Here is a 21,518-nt window from a genome sequence, read left to right on the forward strand (position 1 = left end):
TCTGTTAAAGCGATCCATGGATAGAAAGACTTGTAGTTCTTAAAAGATAAATGTTAGTACAAGTTGTAGAAATTTTGTATTAAAACCCCTCTTAATGTTTTCGTTTTAATAAAATTTGTAAAATTTTCAATCAAAAAATAAACTAGTAGCCCGCCATTGTTGATGTCAATAATTACTTACACAATGCTCATGGGTGCTGAAGCCTATAAAATCAGTCGCACCCAAGCGCCAGCGGAGGGCGGCAAAACTCCATAAAACACAATTAACAAGTGGGCATGTCATTGTACTGTCATTTAAATCTGTCTGAGCAGGGCATGTGCGTTAATTGCGTCAAATATTTTAACGTGATTCATTAAAAAAATTAATTACCGCCTGTTAACGCGATAATTTTGACAGCCCTAAAATAAATGAATAAATAAGACCTTTTCTGCAACATCAAATGTTAACAAAATGAGTGCTTACAGATGAAACAAACATAGCAACATAACAATATGAAAAATAAAGAATACGTATTGCACATTGTAACAACTTCTAATGATACTATTATCCATTTTCCATTTCCACTTTAAAAACGCCACGTAATTAATTATATTCATTCTAATGTTCACTCGCTGAACGACATGGCAATCCTACCTTCCAGCTCTGCACCTGTGGTGTGTTCATTATGGCTAATGCTTGCTGCTACATATCCCTTGTGAGGTGCTACAAGAAGCCAAAGTTTCCACAATTACATATTGTCGTATCCCACGGAGCAAGTTGCATTTTATTCGCCATCTGGCCTTACCACTTTCGTTGTAATCCTCTGTAGTTTGAGGCAGCAAGGTCGTTGCATGAAAAAAATTAGCTATTTTTGCGCATTTTGCCGATTCTTTCACGAGTGCTTTTCTCTTTTTAATTATTTTTCAGCGCCACCCTTGCTCTTTTTATCCATCCGAGCACCGAGATAGCAGCTAATTTGGCTCAATACAGACTACAACTAGGGGGCGGAGCTGCATGCTGTATTTTTCGTCTGCACACGTGAGGATTTTTTTTAAGACGGCCCACAGGGACAGCGGTAACAGAATGTAAGTTATACTCAGTGACACTGTCATAAATAAATACCAAACAAAAAATTATAACAGTGTAATTTTTTTTTTTTTTAAATAAAACCCAGACCGGCCCATCTGGCCGGCCGGCCCTTCTGGAATCGTCCAGAAGCTCCCGATTAGTCACTCCGGGCCTGAATGTTAATGCCATCTTGTTGATTTATTATTATAATAAACAAATGCAGTACTTATGTACCGTATGTTGAATGTATATATCCATCTTGTGTCTTATCTTTCCATTCCAACATAAATTTACAAAAAAATATGGCATATTTTATAGATGGTTTGAATTGCGATTAATCGTAACTAATTAATTTTTAAGCTGTAATTTAACTCGATTAAAAATTTTAATCGTTTGACAGCCCTAGTTATTAGCAATTGTTTCTACAAAATGGATAAGCGACAAGACTTTTGTCAGGGACTGTAGAAGAAGACCGTAAACAACTACTGCGGATGCAAGAAAAGGAATGCGGTCTTAAAAATCTGCCGTGCTGCTTTGACAGCTGCTACGGTCTTGATGCGCTGCCCCCTTGATGGATCATGTGTGAACAGCTACATGTTTCAAATGTGATGTAAGCGGGCTTGTGTCCAAACTTGCTCGGGAAAGTGCCACAAAGTCACGCTTAGTAAAACATTAACGGGACGAACGCGACTTTCGGAATGGTTCCCATCGACAGGTGTCTGCGTGAGCGTGTTCTCTCACCTGATTGCACCACTATGATGTGCAATTGGAGTCGGTGCGGGGAATAACTCGACCAGGTGTTCACAGAGGCAGAGAGCCAGTCTAGCAGCTGGGCCATGTGTTGCCTGTAGAGCTCCGTCACTGAGCCCAAGCCTTGGACCTGAAATAAGCGCTGTACGCTCTCCAGGGCCTGAGGGACACACATCAAAGAACACGAGAGAATCAAGTGACCTCAGCGCAGTCCGCTTGCAAATCATATTGGAAAAGAACAAGCATATGAGATGGGTTTAACTCCAACGTTCCCACGGGTGCTGGAAACCCTTGAATTTTAAATTCTGTCTGAACTGATAGCATCTTTTCCAAAATAAACATGCCGCCGACTTAATAAAGGATTTGTTGTTTTGCTTTAATTTCTGTTGCGTCACATGACAGAGCGTCTATTTTCGATTAGTCTGGTGCAGCGTAGAGTTAAACAAATAAGCACCACTCTTTAAATAGATGACCCCGACAGTGCCGCCGAGCAGCTGGAAGTACCATCGACGTATAAGCCGCATATTCTCCGAGCAGCTCAGCATTTTCCTCGAAAGTGCTTCAAAACTTCAGTCCCTGACAAAAGTCTTGTCGCTTATTCATTTTGTAGAAACAATTGCCAATAACCTGACATTCAATTATTCAATTGGTTTCAGAAATGGCTCATATGAAAGCTAAGACTCTCCCAAATGATGTTGAATGTACAAAAATATATGTGTTTCACTGAAAAAAGATTTATCATTTAATGAAGACATAAAGGTCAAATTTTGGCAAGACAAAAGTTTTGTTGCTTACAGAAAGTAGTGTGAAAATTCAACAAAAAATGTACTTCAAATACAAAAATATTTTACATAACGTAAGCGAATTAGTGGTTCTGTGAGATCCAAATGTAATATTTTGTATGACTTCTATGGGTTCGGCAAGGATTCATACAATTTATTTATGAAGTCATCAGGAACATCAAAGAAAGCAGTCTTGCATGCCTCCCAGAGTTCATCAACATTCTTGGGTTTCATCTTCCATGCTTCCTCTTTCATCCTGTTCATTTCTGGTGACTGGGCTGGCCAGTCCTGGAGGATCTTGATCTTCTTTGCCTTGAGGAACTTTGAGGTAGAGATTGAAGTACTCGATGGAGCACCATTCTCCCGCAGAATTTGTCCCTTTTTGTGGTTAGGAATGTAAGAGGCAGCTCAGACTTGTTGATATTTCAGACTATTTATGTTGCCTTCTAACCTGCAGATCCCTCGCACACCCCCATACTGGATGTAACCCCAGACCATGATTTTGCCAACACCAAACTTCACTGTTTTGTGGCAAAAAGTGGATTTTTCAGTTTAATCTTCCATTAAATTACACCGCAGGAGGCCTGCATGGATCCGAGATTCACTCAGAAAACTGTGAAGTTTGGTGGTGGTAGTGTTTACTGAACGATAAGAAAACCTGACTGGCGATTTCTTTGGCGATGTTACCACAATAATAATTGCCACCTTAACTTATAACAACTGGTAAACGGAGGACCGTCATAGAATGACCTACGGCTGTATTGTTGAGCGAGCCATATCATGGACGCTATTTTTCTATCATATCTATCTTCATGTCAATGGTAACTGTAAGCATCAACTTTTTTTTCACCACCTGCACTAACATTGTTGGAACCCATGTTGATTTCTCCTACAAGAAAATCTGCCATGCGTCCGTCTTGCGGGAAAACAAAGTAACAGCTGTGCTGTCATAGATCGCATGGTTTCCCCTATATAATAAATATTGTGGCGCACTGCCAAAACAAAATAAAAGCCGCCACACTGTGCAAAAGAGATGTTTTATTTATTTTATTTTTTTAAAGGCCGTTTCAAACTAACGGCAGCCTAATGTGATGGGTTCAGCGGCAACCTATTGATTGTGTATTGTAATGTCCTTAACCAAACTTCACAGTTTTGTTGCAAAAGGTGGATTTTTCAGATGAATCTTCCATTAAATTACACAGCAGGAGACCTACTGGAGCCCGCGTGGTTCTGAGATTCACTCAGAAAACAGTGATGTTTGGTGGCGGCAAAATCATGGTCTGGGGTTACATCCAGCATGGGGGTGTGCGAGAAATCTGCAGGGTGCAAGGCAACATAAATAGTCTGAAATATCAACAAGTCTAAGCTGCCTCTTACATTCCTAATCATAAAACGGGACAAATTCTACAGCAGGATGGTGCTCTATCGCATATCGCAATCTTACCTCAAAGTTCCTGAAGGCAAAGAAGATTAAGATCCTTCAGGACTGGCCAGCCCAGTCACCAGACATGAACAGGATGAAAGAGGAAGTATAGAAGACGAAACCCAACAATGTTGATGAACTCTGGGAGGCATGCAAGACTGCTTTCTTTGATGTTCCTGATGACTTAATCAATAAATTGTATGAATCCTTGCCGAAGCCCATGGAAGTCATACAAAATATTAAATTCGGATCTCACAGCACCACTACTTAATTCGCTTATGTTATGTAACATATTTTTGTATTTGAAGTCCATTTTTTTGTTCAATTTTCACATTACTTTCTGTAGGCGACAAAACTTTTGTCTTGCCAAAATATGACCTTTATATCTTCATTAAATGATAAATCTTTTTTCAGTGAAACAAATGTATTTTTGTACGTTCAGCATCATTTGGGAGGGTCTTAGCTTTCATATGAGTCATTTCTGAAACCATTTGAATAATTAAAAGTCAGGTTATTAGCAATTGTTTCTACAAAATGGATAAGCAACAAGACTTTTGTCATGGAGTGTACTAGTGATAAACTCAAGGGTTCACACCCTTATTCAAAACTGTAGCCAACATGTGAGACCAAGGCAACAACACCACGTCAGACATGACAAGGTCTTACACATACAAGCACTATATGACAGAAAACGAAAGAAACATGACACAGGATGGCACCCAAATCAAAGCCAAGTCAAAAACAAAAGAGTCATCTTGATTTTACAGGAAATGGCAGGAAGGAGTGCAAGTAATTAAGCAGCAGAATGGACCTTTAGGGCAGTCCATAAGTCCCGTCATCGTCCCCGAGGGACCGACGGAGACGAAGTCAGACAACCCTGAGCTGTCCGCTGATGGGAAAAGCGTGCCCCTTTTCTGGGAAATGGCTTCCGCTTTTCCTCTGGGCCCGCCAACGCTTCCCTTTTATTCCTAATCTGACTGTAGCGGGCCTCTTCTTGACCGCCGGCGATTCCAAAACACAGACGGATGTCAACACACGCTGTGGTGGGTTATGTGGTGTCTGGTCAGCAAATCGACTTTGTTCAGGGCCACATTTAGTATTACACAGTAGAGCTGGGAATCTTTGGGCACCTAACGATTCGATTACGATTCAGAGGATCCGATTCGATTATAAAATGATTATTGATGCACCCCCCTTCTTTTTTTTTCTTCAATGTTTTGTACATTAGTTCCAAAATTGTTCAAAAATCCTCTCAGGCTAAACCAAACTACTATTTCAGTATCAAGTTAACATATAACAGTAAACAAATATACAAAAATAACAGTAAATAAAATACTCCAGTCCCCATTCTGTATCAGCAGCTTTAAACTACATTCAATTAATTTATTGTTGTGAATCAACAGTTACAGTTGTTATTCCATAATTTCCCTTCTGTCTACTTTTGACATGTCAAAGTTTTAAAACTGTTTCATCATTTAAAGATAAATTCAAGACAAGATTTTGCCGATTTAGGAGTATTTTAGATAAAAAGTTAATTAGATTCGCTACAACAGAGCCATCTAGAGAAATCTACTACTTTAAGATGGCGGCTGTTTACGAACACCGGCAAGTCCGTCGTTTCACATCTCTGTTCAATAATACATGTTCTAACACCGCCGTCGTCTGTCATTTTGCATCTAGTTCTACATATATATGATATCTACTGTACCCGTTTGTTTGTAGCAACTAGCAACCGGGCGTTGTTTGTAGCGGCTGTCGGCCGCAGTCAGGTATGATTGTTTTTTTTTCTCTAGCGGCATGAGTTGAACATCATATTTACTCTCGGTCCATTTCATATTGCGTCCAAAGACCGCGCTGACTGTGTTTAACTTCCGCTTTACCTGGTAAAATTCAATAATCGGAATTTGAAAGTTTTTGAAAGTTTGTGAATCGTTCTTGAATCTTCTACGGCCGAATCGGTAACAATCTAAGAATCGGAAATTTTGCACGCCTCTATTACACAGTACAATAAAAATGCAGCAAAAGAGAAACATATACTAAACTACTAAATGGCAGTAATTTACAGAAATATTCATAACCTTTAATAGAGGATTAAAAACATAGTGAAGAAAATAAGGGTCTATCTGTCTATCAGCTAGAATTCTGACCCTGAAAGACCCGTTAGTCCGCCTTTTAAAAGTCCACCTACACTCAATGTATTAACTTGAATCAGATAGCATACAGACACGCACTTTTTTCCCCCAAAATCAACTTGTAAAATCATGGTGCGCATTATAAACGGGTACATGGGTGGAGACAGAAATATATATATATATAAACCGATTTTTTTTTTTTTTTTTAATTGACACGGCCACGTTGTGTTGAAGAAACGTATGCGGCGATCCGTTGCCGACCATTACTGTACGTGACGTCACCATTTTGTTTTGGTAATACTTCACTCTGATCGGCCGAATGATTTCGTCTGTTAAATTCTGCTTTTTTCACTCTTCATAAAGCACAGAATTTAGTTCCTTGAACTCATTTGAGTCAACGTTTATTGCAGCTCTGCAACTCGGACCATAACAAACGTAACAACACAGACTTCCTGTGAGTGTCCGTCAACTATATCTGTCCTTCGGAAAATTCAAACCCAAATAAATATAGTTCCTATTGTGACGGTCTTGTCGACAGCGATGAGCTCTCTCGGATTTCCGATTTACGTTCTCACTTTCATTTTACCGTATCAATCCATGGAAGAAACACTTATTCATCATGATGAAACGAGCAAGTTATACAGCAGCCTTTAAAAGAAAAGTCACATCTGTTTTGTTTTCTCCTAGATTCTGGTAAGTTGGAGAAGTTGTCAAATCATATTATCACCGTAAATATTGTCAGTTTATGGTAATGTTTTGAACTACCAATATGCTATGCTTGTGCTGTGTTTCACCAGTCAGTAAAATGACATTTCTGTATCTGTACACGAGCTCTGTTTTCTTGTATTCTTCTATTTATTGGTGCTAAATTTAGGGTGCGCGTTATAAACGGGTACAATAATTTCCCTCTAGATTTTACAAGTAAATTTGGGATGCGCATTATACACGGGTGCGCCTTATATTCGGGAAATTACGGTAAACATGACGGTCAATCTCAATCGGAGTGGCGGCAAATGTAAAATATGCCCTTGTGTGGTCTCAATGATCCTTTTTGATCATTTTTGTTGATAAATTTGGTTTGATTAGTAAAACAATGGTAATTTGATTTGTGTACTTGCAATTAAATCACTTTCTTTCCCAGAGATAAAGAGAAACAAGATCGGGCACTGATATGTGAACGTTTCTTAATAAAGAACTGAATACTTAACGGGTTTCCTAATTTTTTCACATGACTGTATATATCGCAATGTTAATTTTTCCAATATCGTTCAGGCCTAATTTAAATTTCAATTATTATTATTATTTTTTTGTATTTTTTAAGGGTTACAAAGTAACAAAATAATCCAGAAATACAATAGCATTGCCAAAAGATACAAAAATATATACATTTTATAATCCACAACACTCCCGGAAAAAGCGGGAATACTGTAAAAAGTACAGTACTGTAACATATTTGGAACTTTTGTTCAATAAAAACAAAAACAAAAAAACTTTTCGGTATCGAATCGGGACTGTGTATCGGCAGATTCTCAAAAGCAAGACTTGCACTCAGGTGCAAAAATATGTGATCTGGACATCCATGATTATTAAACTATTATTATTCCAAATTGTACCAGCAGTATTATGGGAAAGTTCCACTCGACATACGACCATTTCGATTTACAAACCAGGTCCTGGAACGAATTAAATTTGTATGTAGAGGTACCACTTAAAATTGCCCTGTTTGCGGAAGATAACAGCAACTTTAAGAAAACAGATATGAAAGGAATGGTGATCATGGAAATTTAGAGCCGAATTAATAAATAGAGTGCTGCGAACTACAATTTGCTCACATACAGTAAGTATGCTTAAAGTAACTGTGACGCACACCTGCTAAGAAACACATCTGTTTTTTTTTGGTTGCATGTCTCACTCTTTCGCCGCCTTTCACCCAGGACTGAATTTAAAAGTTCCATTCCAAAAGGTGCAATTTCAGCACCCCTTGGCTAAGTGGGTAATTATACCGTTTGGCATGCCCACTTTGAAGCTGGGCATTCCTCAAATAGCTGCCTCGCATCATAAAACCTCCTTTCACATAAAACCCCAGTGCAGGTTTCTCACCTTCTGGTTGACGTGAGCCTCCGTGGACAGGCTCTGGACGGTGACCAGCACCTGCAGCAGCTGCAGGCTGACCGCACCGCAGTCTGAATCGCACTGGTGTAGCAGCGCGTCCACGCAGGCCACCAACTGTTCCAAGTACGCGACCTGGAAAAGGCGGGAGGAAGAAGTGAAGCGATGTCCATCCATCTCCACATCGTGTCAGAAAACATTAAAGAAAGCTCATGTTACGGTGTAATGTTATCGCTGGAGAGAGCTGCCTTTTACTCCCCGGGGCCCGTCATTAGTACTAAACGCTGGTGACTGTGTGCTGATGGGTACACTCATTCTGTACTTGTACAGACACACTTGTTGATGTTGGCAATTACAAGTGCAATCATTGGGAGGTGTGTGGCAAAGCCTGGCACGTGTCCCCAGAATAAAAAACACAAGTAGGCTGCCATTAAGAGTGATACACGTCCAATTCAAAGTGGGTTGCTGGCAGCTTTGCAGCCTTTGACACAATCGACCATAATATCTTGTTGCAGAGACTAGAATGTGACATAGGCAGCCCTCTGCTGGTTTAAATCATATTTGTCTAATAGGTACCAGTTTGTCAATGTAAACCAGCAATCATCACCGTACTCTAGAGTTAGTTATGGTGTGCCGCAAGGATCGCTCCTCGGGCCCATCTTGTTTACGCTGTGTATGCTTCCTCTAGGTAATATCATCAGATAATATAGCATTAACTTTCATTGTTACGCTGACGACACACAACTGTATTTATCAATTAAACCTGAGCAGATTAGGCAAGTGGTCAAACTAAGCACCTGCGTCCGAGATATAAATACCTGGATGAGCACTAACTATCTTCTACTTAACCCTGAAAAGAGAGAAGTCCTTATAATAGGCCCGAAAAGTGTGAGAGACTCTTTAGCTGCCCAGATAGTCACTCTGGACAATGTACGTGTAGCCTCCAGCACCACAGTTAAAAACCTAGGAGTTTTATTCGACCCTGACTTATCATTTAAAGCTCACATTAAACAAACCTGCAGAACGGCCTTCTTTCACCTGCGCAACATAGTCAAAATTAGAAATATTTTATCTAAAAGCGATGCAGAAAAATTAATTCATGTGTTCGTTACATCGAGATTGGATTAATGTAACTCCCTACTTGCAGCTTGTCCTAAAAGTTCTCTAAAAGGTCTTCAGCTAGTCCAAAACGCAGCAGCAAGACTTTTAACAGGAACCAATAGAAGAGAGCACATCGCCCCTGTGCTCCAGGCCCTTCACTGGCTTCCAGTCGAGTTTAGAATTAAATTTAAAATCCTCCTCCTTACATTATTCAGGGGTCCCCATCTGCCGGGCCGCGGACCTGTGAAGCATTTGCTACCGAGCATAAAAATAATAATTTAATAACGACCACATTCTGGCTGAATTAACCCTGTGCCCCTGCTTAACACACCAATATCCCTGTCTACTCTAGATATAATACTACGGGATAGATTAGAATGTCGTCATAGAAATCCATTGATTGGACTGCTGATAGTACATCTTGTTTGTGTATATAATATATCTATGCTCACTTGTCCTTGATAATAACATATTGCTAGGCCGCAGGCGCAGCACATTTGTTCCCGGAAATAATTAGCCCCCACACGAGCTAAAATGACTGGAAAACAGACGTCTTTGGAGATATTTTTACGACGAAAAGGGCACCTGACGAGCTACAACCTCGAAGACCCACGAACTGCGAAGGGGTGGATTCGTGACCCGTTTGTGAATAAACCGAGTGATTTGAGCATGTCTGTGCAAAAGGAAGATCAACTTGTAGAAATCGCCAAGGACGGCGACCTTATTAAACGTACATTTGAGACAACAACTCTACCGAGGTTCTGGATTAAAGTAATTCCGGAATATCCTGACATCGCTACAAGAGCATTGAAAACCGTGCTACAATTTCCAACATCGTATCTTTGAGAAGCGGGCTTCTGTTTAACGACAAGGCGAAGTCGTTAATGGTGAGAGCGGTGTGCATTGGTTGTGTGCAGCTTACATGGCAGGATGTATCTGAGTAGAACTTTTCTACAAGTCCTTCCATGTTCAAACGTAAGTTAATATTCCTTTCTTTCAAGAACGTTTGTAGTGTTTACTTTGGAATCGCTGCATTTGCCCATTTTGCGGCTATGTTTAACGTTGCGCGCATGCGCAGAACCGCATCGTTGCAATTTTTGATGGGTTGCAAAATTTGTCAGAACACCGGTCCGTGAAAAAAAAGACCCAAATAACATCGGTCTGTGGTGCAAAAAAGGTTGGGGACCCCTGCATTAATGGGTTGGGGCCATCTTATCTCACCGATGTTCTGGTTCCATATCGCCCCAACAGAACACTCCGCTCTCAGAATGCAGGTCTACTGGTAGTTCCCAGGGTTTCTAAAAGTACTGTCGGAGTTAGAGCCTTTAGCCACCAAGCCCCTGTTTTATGGAATCAGCTTCCAGCTAATATTAAAGAAGCCGAGACAGTCTGCACATTAATATTAGATTAAAAACAATTCTATTCGACAAAGCTTATGGTCAGGCTAGTTGAAGTCGGAGTAGACTCACAGTTTAGTCTAAGCTGCACTAGAAGCTATAATGCTGGGGGAAGTACAGCCACTGAGTTCTAGCTCCTTTTTCTCACTCTACCTACCACTTGTCTTACTTTATTTCTATTTTCCAATGTTAATATCTAGTTGTCTAGTCTCTTCATCACTAGTCACCCGGTGTCCCCTTTTTTTTTTCAGCTGCAGCTTCCAGACTGTCTGGACCCCTGGCTGGATGGACGTCCTTGTTGCTACCCCCGTCTCATCTGACTAGAGGGACCTCTTCTTGCTCCTTTACTCCACTGCATCTTTACGGACTGTAACTTTGCCTGCTAATTCCCATTAGCAGTCCTGGGGCTTCCTCTCTATCCATCCGTGACTGCGGTACTCCCCAAGGTTTCTCATTTTCTCCCAAAGACTCTGGAGTTTTTCCTTGTCGACATGGAGGGTCTAAGGATGGGTGATACCCAGGACTTGAACTTTATTTATTCATCTTTGTTGCTTCATTTGCTGTTTCTGATTGTGTATCATATTGCCTCTGCAAAGCCCTTTGAGACAACATTGTTGTGATTCAGGGCTATACAAATAAAATTGAATTGAATTGAGCTTATCATGTCTTAGTGATGTCAATCACCGTTAATGCCAGACACTGTGTTAACAAATTGTTGTATGAAGTAGGAATAGGAACATCTGGGTAGCTCATGATACGATATGCGATACAAGGCTCACGATAACGATGATCTAACGATATGGCGATACAATAAAGTTAGTCCCCTGGTTACGACGTATGCGACTTTGATTTTGATTTTGAGTTTACGACGCCCGAGTCTTGTCCTGCATTCTTCTCCATTTTTTTCAGGCAGAGCTGAGTTGGCTTTCACTGTGATAAACTCAAACACATGCTACGTTCAAACGCCGGATTTAGGTGGAAACAGGACGAATATTTTACTGCATACAAGCAGGCTGGATTGACTCAAGTGTTATTTAGTCAAGGATTCAAGGTAATTATTATATAAAAGAGCCCCATGCATGCACTTTTAACTTAAAAAGCTCTTTGTTTTTTGACGGCCGCGCAACTACATTGGATTATACAATAGCGTAATTTCAGCTCGAAATATTTACGTAAAATGAATGATAACTGCCCGTTTTTTTGCCTCTAATCAAGAATCGAAACTGTTCTATGTTCATATCTATAGCAATTCCACTGATGAACGCATTTATATACAAGATTTTTCAATTTAAAAAGCTCTTTGTTTTGTGATGGCCGCCAAATTGTATCCATACACAGTAAGTTTACATTCAAATGAGCAGGTAATATTCGGTCAACTGCCAGTTTTTTTTGGCAAAAAAGTAGTAGTTTGATATTTTTGCGTCCAAACAAAAAGAAATTCGCCTTTTAAGTGTTTTATTTTATGTAATATTTCAATCTAAAAATGACGAGGCCCAGATAGCCGGCAAGACGTGCCTCCGTGCTAAGGCGATAGTAATTTTGCCTTCTGGACTCATTGCTGGCCCTTAAGAAGTCTCCTGTACTTTCTCTCAAACCATTTTCTAGTGCTTTTCGAAGTGTGTTTTGGGTCATTGTCCTGCTGGAAAACCCATGACCTCTGAGGGACAACCAGCTTTCTCACACTGAGCCATACATTATGCTGCAAAACTTGTTGGTAGTCTTCAGACTTTATAATGCCATGCACACGGTCAGGCAGTCCAGTGCCAGAGGCAGCAAAGCAACTCCAAACCTCTGCCATGTTTGACTGTGGGGACCGTGTTCTTTTCTTTGAAGGCCTCGTTTTTTTTTCCTGTAAGCTCTATGTTGATGCCTTTTCCCAAAAAAGTTTACTTTTGTCTTATCTGACCAAAGAACATTCTTCCCAAACGTTTTTGGCTTTCTCAGGTAAGTTTTGGCAAACTCCAGCCTGGCTTTTTTATGTCTCTGGGTCAGAAGTGGGGTCTTCCTGGGTATCCAACCACAGAGTCCCTTTTCATTCAGACGCTGATGGATAGTATGGGTTGACACTGTTGTACCCTCTGACTGCAGGACAGCTTGAACTTGTTTGGATGTTAGTCGAGATTCCTTATCCACCATCCGCACAGTCTTTCGTTGAAATCTCTTGTCAATTTTTTATTTCCGTCCACATCTAGGGAGGTTAGCCACAGTGCCATGGGCTTTACACTTATTGATGACACTGCGCACGGTAGACACAGGAACACATACTTGCAGCCTTGAGATTGCCCATGCTTCCTCACAATTTTGCTTCTCAAGTCCTCAGACAGTTTTTTGGTCTTCTTGCCTCCATGCTCAATGTGGTACACATAAGGACAGAGGTTGAATCAACTTTAATTCATTTTAACTGGCTGCAAGTGTGATTAAGTTACTGCCACCACCTGTTATGTGCCACAGGTAAGTAACAGGTGCTGTTTATTATACAAGCTAGAGAAGAATCACAGGATTTTTCAAAGGGTGCCATTACTGTTGTCCGACCCATTTTTGGTGTTTTGTGTATAATGATAATGATTTCATTTCTTTTCTTCATTCTCTTTTGTATTTTTCATTGGAAGCAAAATAAATCAAGACATTACTACGAAAGCATTTGTAATTGCAATCATTTTCTGGGAGAAATTGAGCATTATCTGACAGAATTGCAGGGGTGTCAATACGTTTGGCCAGTACTGTATGCCTAAGTGAGGTGGCTGTTTTGGTTTTCGGTCGCTAGCGGATTTGGTTTGGAAAATATTTGAATTTTAAGTTTTTGAAAATAGGCCCCCTCGGAAGTCTATGCACATGGTTGCTAACCGTCATATGCTATTGTTTAGCCAGAACTGGATTCATTACCTTATTACTAAAGATGTCGATCACGTAATTTTCAAAGTATCGGAATCGGCAAAAAAATATCGGACATGCCTTTTTTTAATATATATATATATATATATATATATATATATATATATATATATATATATATATATATATATATATATATATTTTTTTTTTTTAATTCAAATCGTTTTCTAATTGTATTTAAAGTTACAGACAAAATGTCACACTCATCCAGAGTAGTTTTGGCTTAAAGTAGGGCTATCAAATTTATTGCGTTAACGGCGGTAATTAATTTTTTTAAATTAATCACGTTAAGTAATCAACGCATGCGCTGCACGACCCACTCACGCATTGTCACGTTCAATCTATAAAGACGCTATTTTACATATAGATAGCGCTTAAAAGGCAGCTTATAATGATTAAAGATAATTTTGACAGCCTTTGGAGCCATTTTTATGTGGCTAAAGCCTTACAATACCTCTCTCAGCAATTAAAAATAACGTGGGAGGCAATGTTGGGAGGAAAGGTAGTAGTTGATCATTTTCTTAACACCCTATGTTCTTTCCCAACGCAGAGAAGATATATCAATTGGTGCCCCTACGCACAGTCATGGCTGCACTTCCCATCATGCATTTGGGCAGAAGTTAAATGGCTGCAGTATCATTTACTGAAAGCTCAACAAATACACTAGATGGCAATATTTAGTCACAATATACAAAGTCACAAAGTCAAAGTCTTTCTATCCGTGGATCCCTCTCACAGAAAGAATGTTAATAATGTAAATGCCATCTTGAGGATTTATTGTCATAATAAACAAAAAAATTACTTTATGTTGAATGTATATATTAGTCCGAGTTTTATTCATTTTTTTCTTAATGCATTGCCAAAATGTATATGACCGGGAATGATTGGAATTGAATTGGGAGCAAAAAAAAAAAAAAAGCAATCGGATCGGGAAATATCGAGATCGGCAGATACTCAAACTAAAAAACAATCGGGATCGGATCGGGAGCAAAAAAACATGATCGGAACAACCCTATTTATTACTTATTACCGAGAGATCATGATTTTACGACACTGTGCTGGTGTGCGCTGGTCCTTATAGTAGACATGATCACTAAAGTCGACCAAATGAAATGCATGAAAAATCAACAGGAAATGATCTAAAATTTACAGGAAGTGACGCAAAATTAACTCGCTGCCTTCCAATAAGACGTCCATTTCACTAAAACTGGAAGGACTGGCTGTGAATGATCTTTCAGTGCCATTGACGGTATTGGATGTCCGATCCATTTTGACAGGTCGGGGTGAATGAAACATCCCAGTCAAAATGGAATGGACGTCGAGGGCCGTCAATGTCAGCCAGTGTGTTAACTTTTAGCCAAAAATAAACTTGTCCAATCGGGCGCCATGGAATGTGTGGACTTGCGCACATTCAGACACGCATCTTCAACTACCGTTTTTCAAAACAACTATTAGATATGATGCAAAGACAAAAAATGGATGGGTTTAATGACTAGGTGGACACCTGGAGCCTGTGTGAGTTACACCTGGTTACATTAGCCTGGACAGGCTTCGACAGGGGCCACCTTTGGATACGTCAATTACGCGCACGACTCTGTACCAAACCGTGGGCGCCTGGATATGAAGCCCACCCCCGGCAGCCACTCATGCAGCTACGGTGACAGGAAAATAAACACCCTAGTGCCTACGTTCCCACCTTACTGGTTCTATAGTTAAGTCTCAATAAAAGCTGGAGTGAGCAGTTCGTGGCTGTCACCGGTGACAAATGTAGGCATGAATGAGATTTACGAATGTTTGCATTGTTTTGGAGTTGTGATATTGAAATGAAACAGACACCCTTTTCCTACAGTCCCTGACAAAAGTCTTGTCGCTTATCCATTTTGTAGAAACAGTTGCTAATAACCTGACTTTTAATTATTCAATTGGTTTCAGAAATGGCTCATATGAAAGCTAAGACCCTCCCAAATGAGGTTGAATGTACAAAAATATATTTGTTTCACTTAAAAAAGATTTATCATTTAATGAAGACAAAAGTTTTGTCGCCTACAGAGTGTGAAAATTGAACAAAAAATGTACTTCAAATACAAAAATATGTTATATAATAGGGTTGTTCCGATCAATGTTTTTTTGCTCCCGATCCGATCCCGATCGTTTTAGTTTGAGTATCTGCCGATTGCGATATTTCCCGATCCGATTGCTTTTTTTTCTTGCTGCTCCCGATTCAATTCCAATCATCCCCGATAATTTTTCCCGATCATATACATTTTGGCAATGCATTAAGAAAAAAAATGAAATTAACTCGGACGAATACAACATACAGTACATAAGTACTGTATTTGTTTTTATGACAATAAATCCTCAAGATGGCATTTACATTAATAACATTCTTTCTGTGAGAGGGATCCACGGATAGAAAGACTTGTAATTCTTAAAGGATAAATGTGACTTTGTATATTGTGACTAAATATTGCCATCATTTCAGTAACTGATACTGTAGCCATTTAACCGTTTTGCCCAAATGCATGATGGGAAGTGCAACCATGACTGTGCGTAGTGGCACCAATTGATATATCTTCTCTGCGTTGGGAAATAACATAGGGTGTTAAGAAAAAGATCAACTACTACCTTTCTTCTCCACATTGTTTCCCGTGATATTTCTAATTGTTGAGAGAGGGATTGTAAGGCTTTAGCCATTTAAAAAAAGGCTCCAAAGACTGCCAAAATTCACTCTACTCATTTTACGCTGCCTTTTAGCTCTATATATAGGTAAAACGGCGCTATTATAGATTGAACGCGACAATGCGTGAGTGGGTCGTGCAGCGCATGCATTAATTGCGTTAAATATTTTAACGTGAATAATTTTTACAAAATTAATTACCGCCGTTAACGCGATAAATTTGATAGCCCTACTTTAAGCCAAAACTAAAGACTCTGGATGAGTGTAAGACATTTTGTCTGTAACGTTAAATACAATTAACGATTTAGTTAAAAAATATACATATATTAAAAAAAGGCATGTCCGATATTTTTTTGCCGATTCCGATACTTTGAAAATGACGTGATCGGACCCGATCGATCGGGATCTTTAAAACTGACTTTTAATTATTCAATTGGTTTCAGAAATGGCTCATATGAAAGCTAAGACCCTCCCAAATGAGGTTGAATGTACAAAAATATATTTGTTTCACTGAAAAAAGATTTATCATTTAAGGAAGACATAAAGGTCAAATTTTGGCGAGACAAAAGTTTTGTCGCCTACAGAAAGTAGTGTGAATATTGAACATAAAAATGTTCTTCAAATACAAAAATATGTTACATGACATAAGCGAATTTAGTAGTGGTGCGCTGAGATCCAAATTTAATATTTTGTTTGACTTCCATGGGCTTGAAGGACTGCATCCATGCAGTTTGGCAAGGATTCATACAATTTATTGATGAACTAATCAGGAAAGAAATCAAAGAAAGCAGTCTTGCATTGCCTCCCATAGTTCATCAACATTCTTGGGTTTCGTCTACCATGCTTCCTCTTTTATCCTACCCCAGACATGCTCAATGATGTTCATGTCTGGTGACTGGGCTGGCCAGTCCTGGAGGATCTTTATTGAAGCATGCGATGGAGCACCATCCTGCTGCAGAATTTGTCCCTTTTTATGGTTAGGAATGTAAGAGGCAGCTAAGATTTGTTGATATTTCAGACGATTTATGTTGCCTTCCACCCTGCAGATCTCTCGCACACCCCCATACTGGATGTAACCCGAGACAATGATTTTGCCACCACCAAACTTCACTGTTTTGTGGCAAAAGGTGGATTTTTCAGGTGAATCTTCCATTGAATTACACCAAAGTCGCCGCAAATATTGCAGGAGACCTACTGGAGCCCGCATGGATCCGAGATTCACTCAGAAAACAGTGAAGTTTGGTGGTGGCAAAATCATGGTCTCGGGTTACATCCAGTATGGGAGTGTGCGAAAGATCTGTAGGGTGGAAGGCAACATAAATAGTCTGAAATATCAACAAATCTTAGCTACCTCTTACATTCCTAACCATAAAAAGGGACAAATTCTGCAGCAGGATAGTGCTCCATGGCATACTTCAATCTCTACCTCAAAGTTCCTCAAGGCAAAGAAGATCAAGATCCTCCAAGACTGGCCAGCCCAGTCACCAGACATGAACATCATTGAGCATGTCTGGGGTAGGATGAAAGAGGCAGCATGGAAGACGAAACCGAAGAATGGTGATGAACTATGGGAAGCATGCAAGACTGCTTTCTTTGATGTTTCTGATGACTTCATCAATAAATTGTATGAATCCTTGCCGAACCGCATGGATGCAGTCCTTCAAGCCCATGGAAGGTACAAAATATTAAATTTGGATCTCACAGCACCACTACTTAATTCGCTTATGTTATGTAACATATTTTTGTATTTAAGTCCATTTTTTGTTCAATCTTCACACTACTTTCTGTAGGCGACAAAACTTTTGTCTTGCCAAAATTTGACCTTTCTGTCTTCATTAAATGATGAATCTTTGTTCAGAGAAACAAATATATTTTTGTACATTCAACCTCATTTGGGAGGGTCTTAACTTTCATATGAGCCATTTCTGAAGCCAATTGAATAATTAAAAATCAGGTTATTAGCAATTGTTTCTACAAAATGAATAAGCGACAAGACTTTTGTCAGGGACTGTACTGGCGTATGGGTCGCTCTGGCAGAGGGAAAATTGTAGGTAAAGTTTTTTAGGTTGACAATCGTACCACAGGTGGCACCACAATATGGACGATTTTTTGCCCAATTTTGCCAATATGACAAACAAATGAAACATTTCATTGTGAGTCAAAAGATGGTGTTAGGCATGGTGGAGCGTACACCAATCAGCAATGTGAGGTGTGAATCACATTTAAGTGGATATATTGTCATCCCATTCTATGTTCCCCGATCACTAATCCTGGCATCGACAAGCTCTCTACTTGAGTGTGTCTAATTGCACCCAGTCATGCATGAATCCCATCAGATGCATGATAGTCCTGCATACAAGTGTAAATGTTGCGCCAGGGCCACCCCAGGCCACGGCCCCTCCCCAGCCAATCGGGGGGTGAGCCATCTCTCCTCCTGCAGCTCTGGCAAAGGGGCTACCGCCATCCCCCCGGGACCCAGGGTGTTCCTCCGGACCATCTGCGCCCCTATTAACTGGCCTTCAGGGAAGGGATAAGACGACGCGCCACTGCCGCAGACCCCCCAAACTGTCATGGCACACCGCGGGACCGTGGCCATCACATTTTGGATATTTTGTCCTTTTATAAAGCTATGTTTTTTTTAATTACGAAAAAAAAATCACTTGCCCTATCAAGGGTTAAAATGCTATTTTGCAGTACCCACTGCCTAAAAATCACTCGGCGGATCACCTTGCCCTCTCATCACCACGGAAACACACAACAAAACGATTCTCACCGGTGCCGGGGGGGTTTGTTAATCCTCGTTGGAGTACCCCCTTCAAAAAGGAAAACCATATGTGATTCAAAAGCAAACACGACATAGCGTAGCTTACAAGTCGCTCGCGTCTCTAACCACCGGCTCGCCTTTCATTTACCCTCAAACCCTTAACGCCATCTTCAACTGACCGAGCTTGTTTTTACAAGCTGTCCTTTTTTCCCTTTTCTCCAAACCTCTGGCGGAAATAAAGAAAAGAAAACAAGACACATGAAAGAGTCGGCGAGGTCACATCGTGCAGAAGCATCGTATATCTGCTACCAAATTTTCAGCTCTTTCCCCTTCGGACTTCCCGCGCCATTTTCTCCACTTAGAAGATTATTTATACTTCATTTTTCAACAGTTCTACTGTATTTGGATTTGATTTGCTGGAAGTTTCAAATTTCCCCGCCTCTCGTTTTGAGCCAAGACAACTTCAAATACAAGAATGGCGCGGATTCTAATTATATACCCGAACGCATACCAAACTCCATTCTGTCAATGGGGTGGAACAAATTGTTGATTGATCATGTCTTGAGGCATCAAGGGTCAAATAGAGTGCACAAGAAAGGCACTTTCGATTCAGCCTGCTGAATCCGTTCGAGTATGCCTGTTACTAGAGAGAAATTGTCCTGATTAAATCCAGCACCCGGTGATGTTTATGATTTTTATAGTTAACTAGAAACTGCAATTCCTGGAGAAATTACGCTGGGTCTTTGCTGTGTGGAGATACAGATCTTAGCCCCGCCCAGGTATGTTTGAGGACATTTTGGGGTCATTATAATCTTGTTGATTTGGGGACATTTGGGGGTAGAGTCCTGGTCATATTAGGTCATTTGGGGACATTTGGGGGACTTGTCCTGCTCATATCAGGTCATTTGGGGACATTTGGGGGGCGTGTCCTAGTCATATCAGGTCATTTGGGAACATTTGGGGGGCGTGTCCTAGTCAAATTAGGTAATTTGGGGATATTTGTGGGACACATCCTATTGATATCTGGTCATTTCCTGTTGATTTGAGGACATTTGTTTGTTGCCATTGAAAATGAATGGGAAATTTGGACGTCCATGGCCATCAATGGTATCGACTTACATTTGCGTCAATGGAATCCAAGTACATTGGCATCAATAGAATCAACACACATGGCATTAAACAAAGTAAATGGCATTGAAAATGAATGGGAAATTTGGACGTCCATGGCCGTCAATGGCATCGACATCCATCAGCGTCAATGGAATCCAAGTACATTGGCATCAATAGATTTGACATACCGTATTTTTCGGACTACAAGTCGCTCCTGAGTATAAGTCGATCCAGCCATAAAATGCCCAACGAAGAGAAAAAAAACATATACAAGTCGCACTGGTGTATAAGTCGAATTTTTGGGGGAAATTTACTTGATAAAATCCAACACATAGAACAGACATGTCATCTTGAAAGGCAATTTAATATAAAAATACAGTAGAGAACAACATGCTAAATAAATGTACAGTGTACAGTGCATGAACAACGAAATGTGAATATACTGTCCTACGCTACGGCCTATCCTGGCTATACAGCGAACTCCCAAAAGACAATGCTGGACGTCCGTATAATTTGCTGAATCAATTTGGTCCTCGATAGAAAACAGGTTCGCATCAACGTAAATAAATGATAATTAGGTACTATTAGTAATAAGTAACAGGTTAGCATGCGTTCGCTATCATTAGCACATCGTTCAAACAACCACACAACTGGCTCTAAGTGTCCGATTGCGGGTGGAAAACACAACAACAACAGAAAAGATGATACACGCAGCCGTTGCCTCTGTAGAGATGATTTAAAAGCATAAACAATGAAAGTAGGTTCGCATCCGTCTATTCTCTCTAGCTAACTCGCCCACTCACTCACTCAGAGCTACGTAGCTGTCCGTCTTCTTCTGGCGTGTCACGTAAACAAGTGCGAGTGCGCCCTCACGTGGGCGTGAAAGCGACACAAACTAAATGCATCCATTTCACGATAAAAAAGTCAATAATACAATTGAACATACACTGCCAAAGGCAGAACGCGAACGTGGCCATAGCTATAAAGAGTTATTCAGATAACTATAGCATAAGAACATGCTAACAACTTTACAAAACCATCAGTGTCACTGCAAAACACCAAAATAACATGTGAAATTATATCATAATGTGTTAATAATTCCACACATAAGTCGCTCCTGAGTATAAGTCGCACCCCCAGCTAAAATATGAAAAAAAACGCGACTTATAGTCCGAAAAATACGGTACATGGCCGTCAATGGCATCAATGCAATGTAAATTCCATTGGAAATTCCATTGGAAGTGAATAGGAAATTTAAACCAAAGTTGCATCCCATTAAAAATGAATGGGAAAGTTTTGGGCAAATTTTCAGGGATCGGTGAATTTTTTCCCCA

At 40.1% G+C, this 21,518-nt stretch overlaps 1 protein-coding gene across 1 annotated transcript in view; it reads right to left on the reverse strand.

Annotated features, from left to right (window-relative positions):
• The window catches only part of LOC130931841 (dynein axonemal assembly factor 5-like), a 76,003-nt gene that overhangs the window by 33,824 nt on the left and 20,661 nt on the right, over positions 1-21,518 (reverse strand). Inside the window, exons 7-8 of the mRNA XM_057860966.1 lie at positions 8,235-8,378; positions 1,789-1,957 (exon numbers count right to left, since the gene is read on the reverse strand). Of these exons, the coding sequence (XP_057716949.1) occupies positions 1,789-1,957; positions 8,235-8,378 (313 nt within the window). The remainder of the gene's footprint in view (positions 1-1,788; positions 1,958-8,234; positions 8,379-21,518) is intronic.

The sequence above is a fragment of the Corythoichthys intestinalis genome, chromosome 16 (assembly GCF_030265065.1).
Source record: "Corythoichthys intestinalis isolate RoL2023-P3 chromosome 16, ASM3026506v1, whole genome shotgun sequence".
Taxonomy (NCBI): domain Eukaryota; kingdom Metazoa; phylum Chordata; class Actinopteri; order Syngnathiformes; family Syngnathidae; genus Corythoichthys; species Corythoichthys intestinalis.